General features: G+C 43.3%; 2 protein-coding genes and 1 non-coding gene across 3 annotated transcripts in view; 2 read left to right on the top strand and 1 right to left on the bottom strand.

Moving 5' to 3' along the window:
- ZIM3 (zinc finger imprinted 3) overlaps window positions 1–1,767 on the top strand; it is an 8,033-nt gene extending 6,266 nt beyond the window's left edge. The window contains exon 4 of the mRNA XM_017509556.2: window positions 533–1,767. Within this exon, the coding sequence (XP_017365045.2) occupies window positions 533–1,767 (1,235 nt within the window). The remainder of the gene's footprint in view (window positions 1–532) is intronic.
- Window positions 1,768–2,422: 655 nt separating this feature from the next.
- LOC119468370 lies at window positions 2,423–2,638 on the top strand. The gene has a single exon (XR_005197041.1). It is a non-coding gene; the product is annotated as a small nucleolar RNA U3 (small nucleolar RNA).
- A 2,578-nt stretch (window positions 2,639–5,216) lies between these two features.
- On the bottom strand, window positions 5,217–8,056 carry USP29 (ubiquitin specific peptidase 29). The gene has a single exon (XM_017509568.2). The coding sequence runs from the start codon at window positions 8,054–8,056 to the stop codon at window positions 5,297–5,299; it is 2,760 nt and encodes a 919-aa protein (XP_017365057.1). The 3' UTR covers window positions 5,217–5,296.
- Between the last annotated feature and the right edge of the window lie 1,641 nt (window positions 8,057–9,697).

The following is a 9,697-nucleotide window of genomic DNA, read 5'->3' as shown; positions in this document are numbered from 1 at the left end:
CGCGATCTCGGCTCACCGCAACCTCCGCCTCCTGGGTTCAGGCAATTCTCCTGCCTCAACCTCCTCAGTAGCTGGGATTACAGGCACGCACCACCATACCCAGCTAATGTTTTGTATTTTTAGTAGGGACGGGGTTTCACCATGTTGACCAGGATGGTCTCGATCTCCTGACCTCGTGATCCACCTGCCTCGGCCTCCCAAAGTGCTGGGATTACAGGCTTGAGCCACCGCGCCTGGCCCAAACCCGATTTCTTAATCTCCCTCTCCCTGGTATCCCTGGGCTCTCGCAGGCTCCCTGTGCACCAGCTCTGCGATCCTCAGTCCTTTACCGATAGACATGTGATAGCTTCATGCTAGAACTAGTTCACCTCATTAGTTCACCTAGAACTCTAACAGAGCTTACATGAACTTTGGTTTCTCATAGGCATTAGGTTTGAAAGCAGAATGATCACAATAGTTTGTTTATGGCATTTTATTTCAAGCATGTGAGTGGAAAGTTTTACACAGGACATTTCTTTGTATTCCATTTTAGAAAAAAACTGGGACATTGGAGGGCAGATTTGGAACCCCCAGGATGTGAAAAAGAGTCTTTCAAGAGAAGTCCCATCAATCAATAAGAAAATGCTGACTACACAGAATGGCACAGAACATGACAAATCTAAGAGACTATTTCGACTGAGCATAGATGATGTTTCTTCCAGACTTAGATTCCTCAAATGTGGCCCATTTGAAAAGCATTTGAACTGTAATTTCAATTCAAAAAGCTATGTACAAAACAATTCTCATAAAGATAGTGGATATAGAAAATTAGTTGGTGATAATCAATCCAAATTTGTAGGAAAACAACTTAAATGTAATCCACTTAGAAAGTTAGTCAGTTCCAAGTCACGCCTTCAGAGTCACCTGGGGATGCATGCCAGTCAGAAATCCTTTGAATGTCCTAACTGTGGAAGAGCATTCCGGGAGAAGTGGAAGCTGAATAAACATCAGAAAACTCATGCAGAGGGAAGGCCCTATAAATGTGAGAAATGTGGAAAAGCCTACAAGCAGAAGTCAAATCTCTTTCAACATCAGAAAATTCATACTAAAGAGAAGCCCTATAAATGTAAGACCTGTGGAAAAGCCTTTTCCTGGAAATCATCCTGCATTAATCATGAGAAAATTCATAATGCCAAGAGATCCTATCAGTGTAATGAATGTGAGAAATCCTTCAAGCAGAGCTCAACCCTCCTTCAACATAAAAAACTTCACAGTGGAGAGAAACCCTTTCAATGTAAGGACTGTGGAAAGGCTTTCATTTACAAGTCAGATATTGTGAAACACCAGAGAATACACACGGGAGAGAAACCCTATAAATGTAGCATATGTGAGAAGGCCTTTTCCCAGAAATCAAATGCCATTGATCATGAGAGAATCCACACTGGGAAGAGAGCTTATGCGTGTGAGCTATGTGGAAATACCTTTATCCAGAAGAAAAACCTCATTAAACACAAAAAAATCCATACTGGGGAAGAATCTTATGAATGTAATAGTTGTGGAAAAGCCTTCTTTCAGAAGTCAAACCTTCAGACGCATCAGAAAACTCACAGCAGAGAAAGGGCCTACAGATGTAGTGAATGTGGAAAAACTTTCATCCGGAAATTAAACCTTAGTTTGCATAAAAAAGTCCATACCCAGCAAAAGCCTTATCAATGTGCTGAATGTGGAAAAGCCTTCGCTGACAAGTCATACCTTGTTAGGCACCAGAAAAGAATTCACTCCAGATAGGAACCCCGTGCACTTTAAAAAACAAGGGAAAATATGGTAGCCTGGAATTGTCACCGCAGAATTCATGTTGAAATGGCCTGTAATTTGAAGGCTATCTTTGAAGGTAGTGAGGACTTATTATGCACAGTACCCTTTGAAAACTGATTTGACTTACTCAGCAAATCTTTATTAGGTATAAATATTTATTAGATGCCTTTTGTGTACCAGGAACTCTTAAACACTGAAGATGTAGCAATAAACCAAATGTGCCAAAAACCCTTATGGAGTTTTATTCCAGTGACTAATGACCAGTAGTATCCATATCTTTAAAAACGTTTAAAAGACTATACTTTTGGCCGGGTGCAATGGCTCACACCTGTAATCCCAGTACTTTAGGAGGCTGAGCTGTGCGGATCACCTGAGCTCTGATCGACACCAGCATGACCAACAGGGTGAAATCCCGTCTCTACAAAAAATGTAAAGATTGGCCAGGCATGGTTTTGGGCACTCGTAATCCCAGCTACTTGGGAGGCTCAGGAAGAATTGCTTGAACATGGGAGGTGAAGTTTGCAGTTAGCCAAGATCGCACCATTGCACTCCAGCCTGGGCAACAAGAGCAAAGCTCTATCTCAAAAATAAAAGAAAATAAATGAATGAATGAATAAATAAAATACAGTACTTTATACTTTTAGGGATCATTTCTATAATTCTTGAGTGAGAAGTTTCTCTGGAGGTATAGAGTACTGGAAACCATGACCAGGAAGTACAGCTTTCTCTCCAGAGCACAAAGCTGTCTTGGCATTGCTTCATGGGAACTGCCATTTGGCTTTCTTTTTATTTTTATTTTTTGAGATAGGGTGTCACTCTGTTGTCCAGGCTGGAGTGCAGTGGTATAGTCATAGCTCATGATAGCCTCAAAGTCTCGGGCTATCCTTCCACTTCAGGCTCCCAAAGTGCTGGGATCACACACACAAGCCATGGTACTCAGCTTATTTCTTTTCTTATAGTACTTTCCTTCTTTTCCTCTTAAATGCTAAAAATAATATGTTTTTTAAAACCTCATACGTATGTTTCTGGTTGCTCTTCTCTTTTTTCCCATAAGTACTCTGCCTAATTTTGCCCCATTCCTTATATATCACCAGGCTGTTCTCTCCTTGTACACACAGAATCCTCTCGACTTCCATCTATCTACTCACATGGCCATTTTTTTTTTTTTTTTTTTGGGAGTCTCACTCTGTCACCCAGGCTGGAGTGCAGTGGCACAATCTCAGCTCACTGCAACCTGCACCTCCCAGGTTCAAGTGAATTCTCCTGCCTCCACATCCCAAGTAGCTGGGATTACAGGAGCCCACCACCATGCTCAGCTAATTTTCTGTATTTTTAGTAGAGACAGGGTTTCACCAAGTTGCTCAGGCTGGTTTTGAATGCCTGACCTCAAGTGATCCACCCACCTTGGCCTCCCAAAGTGAAAAGGTTACAGGTGTGAGCCATCGCACCCGGCCAGCTGTTCTCTTCTTTCCCATACCTGCTCTGCCTAATTTTGCTGTGTTCCTTGTATATCAATCACCATGCTCTTCTTATCACTTTGTACCCACAAAATCCTCTCAGGTTCCATCTATCTACTCACATGGCCATTTAAAAAAAATTGTTATTTACTCCTTGCTGAATTCAAAGTCTAACACATCACCTATTGATACTGTGTACACTATATGCTGTTTAAGGCTCAGCCACTAGGCAATGTACATTTATGAGGATGGGTTTATAGTTTTATTCATATTAATAACATAAGCAACGTTTTACAGTGCTTTTGAATTCACATTTAATATACTGCATTTTCCATATAACCTTGATGTTATGCCCTGAAATTCATGGAAAATGGTAAATACAGTTGATTGCTGCAAAGCAGATTTTACTAGTAACCAGTTACAAACACATGTGGAAGCCAGCCAATGGTATATATATTGATTGGGTTATTATTTTAAGAAGTTTACAAAGGAAAAGTATTCGCTCCTTGCTTTCTTCGTGTGTCTGAAAATCATGGAGTGCTTTGACTGTTCTGACCAGACAAGCTGCCGGTTTTTCCCAAGGGCTTGAATCCAAATAAGAGCCTGAAACATTCCCAGGCACTGATAGAGGTGTTTAAGTTGTTGCCCAAAACACTGAAAGAAAATGGTCCCAGCCCTCAACCAAATTCCTTATAAACTGGTATAAACCCCACACCCTGCCAGGCGCAGTGGCTCATGCCTATAATCCCAGGACTTTGGGAGGCCGAGGTAGGCTGATCACCTGAGGTCAGGAGTTCAAGACCAGCCTGGCCAACATGGTGAAGCCCCATCTCTACTAGAAATACAAAAAGTTAGCTGGGCGTGGTGGCAGGCGCCTGTAATCCCAAATACTTGGGAGGCTGAGGCAGGAGAATCAGTTGAACCCGGGAGACAGATGTTGCAGTGAGCAGAGACCGTGCCACTGCACTCCAGCCAGAGCAAGAGACTGTCTCAAAACAAAAATTAAAATAAAATAAACCCCATAGCCTGACCCTCTCACTGCAGCAGACACACCAAGGTAGACCATCCTCCCTTCCTTATTTTTTTTTTTTGAAACAGGGTCTTTGTCACCCAGGCTGGAGTGCAGTAGTGCAATCATAGCTCACTGCAGCCTTGAACTCTGGGCTCAAGTGATCCTCCCACCTCAGCTTCCTGAGTAGCTGAGACATGCCTGGCTAAGTTATCTTTGTGGAGACAGGGTCTTGCTATATTGCCAGGTTGGTTTTGAACCCCTTTGTTCAAGCAGTCCTCCCATCTTGGCCTCCCAAAATGCTGGGATTACAGGTGTGAGCCACTGTGCCTAGCAGATGGACCATGCTTTTTTCTCTCACCATCCACCTGAAGATATGCTGCAGCACTAAGTTCCTCCTAATAAATGCTCTGGACAGGTCCCCTTGGCGTTTAGTGATTCTTCCTTTGGAATCCCAACCAGGCCGCTCTCAGAATGGTTTTGGGCATTCATTTGTTGGAATTTCTCTGCTGCCACTTTTGGGGTGCCTCTATCTAGTTTTAGGTTCAGTGGGACAAAATAAAGAAATGCAAAACATTCAATGAAAATCGTTTAAATAACATAAACAATCCATATCAACAGTATAAAAATATACCAAGATACTCCACGCATTAACAGTGTTCTTCAAACTTTCCTGAGCACTAGAGTCTCCAACAGATTGCTAGGCCACACCTCCTGTTTCTGTGCCAGTTGGTCTGGAGGGGACCCAAGAATCTGCATTTCTAGTCAGTCCCTAGCTGCTGCTGTTGCTGGTTGAAGAGCATTTTGAAAACCATCGTGTCAAAACATGAAAAGTGCCCTTCTAATCTTGTAGGGAAAATACCCTTATGGGTCTGAGTTCTGGGATCTAGATAAATTCCCCCAAAATAAGTGTTTTTCATTGAGCTTTCATCCTGAGATACTTGTTCCTCCATTCTAGGTGAAGTATAGGATTCTCCTTGCGTGGATGAAGTGAGACCCAGTGAGTCTGTCAAGCAGGTCTGTAGAAGGAGTCATTTTACTCCCCCTGAGGAATCACCTCTGCCTGTGTGCTAAGTAGCCGAGAGTTCTCTGCCTTTCTTAACAGCTCCTCAAAAATCCCATTGTGCATGTAAAAGAAGATATATCCAGAGTGAAGCCTCGCCTCCTGCATTTTGGTCTCTGAGATTTCTGATACACATAGATCGTTGTATGTGAACCAGGCCTGCTTCTGAAAGTCATATGCATCGCTGATGTAATGGCCTGAATTTGGGGAGCTCCCAATATGGCTGACAACACTGATGAGTCTGTAGGCCTGGAGAGGATCCCCCATCTTCATGTTTCCCATCAGTTCCTTGACTTCGTCTCTTGTGTTCTCTGTATCTAAAATGTCTTTGTTTCCTGGGTTATCAGAACCAAATGCCCCCAGGTGATTCAGATCAGCCTTTTGAAGTCTGAATTCTGTAGGTGGACTAAGGGTCTCCTCTGTATGTTCCTGGGCATGCAGCTTCCTAACACCTGGAGGTGGTGCCTGCTGAAGAAGTTCCTCTATGATGCTCTTCTCAATACACTGCTGGAGTTGTTCAGACATCCTTGGAGATCCTTCTGGAAACCTGTTTTCTTTACACTCATAAGAGCTATTGGTAGACTCAGTGATGCTGTCAAAATCTAACTCTACAAATGTATTGGTTTTCTCATACTTCTGAAGTTCTGGATGTTGAGGCATCTCTTGAAGGTGAACGTCGAGAAGCCTCGTGTCTGGGCTGCTGAGTGGTTTACTGCCATCTTCACAGATCATAGGAAGAGAAATGTCTCCCTGATCCATCAGTGAGTCAGCCACTGGACACTTCTTTTCACCGAATGCCCTATCTCTAAAGTTGACCGATTTTGACTCTAGTGCAGAGCCATTTTCCAGGTCTCTCTGATGCTGCTCTTGGCTTGCTTCTCCACAGTCTCTCTGGAAACTCTGAAGGTCAGCATTCTTTTCTGGTTCCATGGGTAGAACCAGGGAGTCACTGGATTCTGAGGTCAGCTTCAATGATGGTGTTAATGGGCTGATGATCTCAGAAATCATCTCCTGCGTGACTTCCAGGACTTCACATTTCCCCATGGGTGCATTACTGCTCAAGGGAAGAGGTTGTTTGGTGCTTTCATTGCAATAAGAAGATAAGCTTAAATATTTGGGAATATAAACTTGCTCATTATTCTTCACCAGCAACCAAGCATCGTTGAAGCTATAGCGCTTCAGATGAATGATAAGGACCCTGGAGAGCCTCCTAAGTGTGTGCATTGCAACACAACTCTTGTGCTTACACATCTCACAGTTATATTCAAGCTCTTCTTCTCTAAAGAAAAGATCTAAAGAATTCTGAATGGACATAGGAAGCGATTTTGTATCTTGGTGCAGGTTGATGGAGAGATAATTATTAGGTTCTACCTTGAGAACGGCATGACCACAGGCTTTACAAATAATGGAGAGTTGCAATTCAAACTCAAAATTAGCAACAACAGGACAAACAAACACTTTGGTGGCAGCATTACCAACATGCATTTGTGGAGATGAATTTTCGTCCCCATGTTCTTTCCCAGTCTTTAAAATGGCATTTAAGTTTTCCATGTCTTCTTTCAGCTGGTCTAAACATTGACCTAAAAACTCATGAGCATCATTCTGCATGTTGCCAGAAAATATTTCTGCAACTGCTGAAATGACTTTTTTAACATTCCCAAGTAATTCTTTCTTGATCTCTGTACTACAGAAATCTTTCAAAGCAAGCAGCTGGGTCAAGGTCATAATAAGAGCCTCAAAGGGAATATATTCCCACGGGACATCTTGAGCGAGTAAGTCATTAGCAAAAGACGGAATCGCAAACAGCGATTGTAAAATTGCATTCATGTAACAGGTGTTTCCCAAGTTGGGGAAGCCTTGCTGCAGTTGCTCTGAAAGAGAGTCAAGAGGCACCTGGGCTTCGTTGCATCTTGGGTCATACTGGCTGTGCTCCGGTTCTAATGGAAATGTCAAACTATTTTCGGCCTCGAGAATCTGGGTTGCAAGAAGAGTCTCATCTAGGTTAGGATTTCCATTAGAGTTGAATGAAGGCCAAAGTTCCAAATTTCTATCTTTTTCTGAGTCCTCTAAACTTGATGGATTATTCCCATAGCTTTGTATATACTTGAAGGAATCTGTCTTATATTTCCTGTTTGACACAAGGTTATGTTCCTTCAGAATGTCATCATTCATCTCTAGGTCAGATGATAGTATGTCTTTCCTCTTCCCACCTTGATTTTCTAATAATCCCTTTTTCACATATGTTGGTGATTTTGACATAAACAAAGGCATCTTCTGAGGGAAAGGTGTTTTGCCTCCTTTTTCATAACCTGGCTTGTAACAAATGTTGTAAAATGAAGTTCTGTCAATTTCCTTCAGCATATTCCTACTTTCGAACACACTCCAATCATCATCAGGTTTCATGGGTTGTTGAAGTTTGTTTCGATGGATTATGTCCAGGAACATATTCAACTGTTTAGCATCTCTGTAGGATAATTTGTCAATAAACAAGAACACATTGTTTTTCAAAGTTAAACGCAGGTGACTTTTTCTTTTTTTACGATGTCTAAGGACCACACTTCTAATATTATTACTCAGCTGAAAAATTCTTATAAATTTTCCAGACTTGAAAGTGACCACCAGTTTAATTTCCTTTTTTCTTTGCACTGTTTCAATGAGAGCTTCTTTCAACTTAGTCATCCCAGTCTGCCGGCTCCAAATTTGGATGAATCCATGCACCTTTAGAGATATCATCCTTTCTTTATGTAACCTAGAGGAAAAAAGCATACATACATTTTAACCAAAACCTTATCCACATACAATAATAACTTTTTTAGGCTTCTCCTTATGCTTTAAATAAAATACTATTTTGAGGAACTCCTTATATTCTGAAGCTATGCCAGTTCTCTAGAAGACATAGACTGAGGGCACACACTCTTTTAAGGGAGCTGTTAGGCGAGAAAGAAGATGAGGGAAGAGACATACAAATGGCCAACAGGTATATGAACAGGTGCTCAACATCACTGCTCATCAACAAAATCCAAATTTGGTTTGGCGTAGTGGCTCATGCCTGTAATCCTATCACTCTGGGAGGCCAAGGTGGAAGGATCACTTGAGCCCAGGAGTTCAAAACCAGCATAGGCAACATAGGGAGACCTCATTGCTACGTAAAAGTTTTAAAAGTTAAAAAAGGGGAGGGGCCAAGATGGCCAAATAGGAACAGCTGCAGCCTGCAGCTCCCAGTGAGACGAACGCAGAAGGCAGGTGATTTCTGCATTTCCAACTGAGGTACCCAGTTCATCTCATTGAGACTGGTTAGGCAGTGGGTGCAACCCATGAAGAGTGAGCAGAAGCAGAGTGGGGCATCGCTTCACTTGGGAAGTAGAAGGAGCAGGGAAGGGAAGCCACAAGAGACTCTGCTACCCGGCCCAGATGCTATACTTTTGCCATGGTTTTTGCAATCTGCAGATCAGGATATTCCCTCATGTGCCTATACCACCAGGGTCCTGGGTTTCAAGCACAAAACTGGGCAGCTGTTTGGGTAGACACCAAGCTAGCTGCAGGAGTTTTCTTTTGTACCCTAGTGGCGCCTGGAAACCCAGTGAGACAGAACCGTTCACTCTCCAAGAAAGGAGGGGGCCAGGTGGTCTCATTCAGTGGGTCCCACTCCCATGGAGCCCAGAAAGCTAAGAACCACTGACTTGAAATTCTCACTGCCTGTACAGCACTCTGAAGTTGACATAGAATGAATGAACTTGGTGGGGGGAGGGACATCCATGATTACTGAAGCTTTGGTAGGCAGTTTTCCCTGGACAATGCTAAGGAGAGTGGGAGGTTTGGACTGGGCAACATTCACCACAGTGTGGCAAAGTGGCTGTGGCCAGACTGCTTCTCTAGATTCCTCCTCACTGGACAGAGCATCTCTGAAGGAAAGGTAACAGCCCCAGTCAGGGGCTTACAGATAAACTCCTATCTCCCTGGGACAGAGCACCTGGGGGAAGGGGTGGCTGTGGGCACAGCTTCAGCAGATTTAATCTTTTCTGCTTGCCGGCTCTGAAAAGAGCAGCTGATTTTGACAAGAGGGATTATCCCAGCACAGCACATTGGCTCTGCTAAGGGACAGACTGCCTCCTCAAGTGGGTTTCTCACCCCCATGCCTACTGACTGGGAGGGGTTCACAGACACCTCATACAGGTGTGCTCTGGCTGGCATCAGGCTGGTGCCCCTCTGGGATGAAGCTTCCAGAGGAAGAAGCAGGAGTCAACCTTTGCTGTTCTGTGAACTCCACTGGTGATAGGACACAGGGACTGGAGTATACCTCCAGCAAACTGCAGTAGACCTGCAGAAGAAGGGTCTGACTGTTAGAAAAATAACTAACAGGCCAGGCGCGGTGGC

Source organism: Cebus imitator, unplaced genomic scaffold (genome assembly GCF_001604975.1).
Source record: "Cebus imitator isolate Cc_AM_T3 unplaced genomic scaffold, Cebus_imitator-1.0 Scaffold417, whole genome shotgun sequence".
In the NCBI taxonomy this organism is placed as follows: domain Eukaryota; kingdom Metazoa; phylum Chordata; class Mammalia; order Primates; family Cebidae; genus Cebus; species Cebus imitator.
This window is presented reverse-complemented; position numbering and strand designations above follow the sequence as displayed.

Coding starts and splice junctions, on each gene's coding strand:
- USP29 (XM_017509568.2), bottom strand. CDS start 8,056: ATGATATCTCTAAAGGTGCATGGATTCATCCAAATTTGGAGCCGGCAG.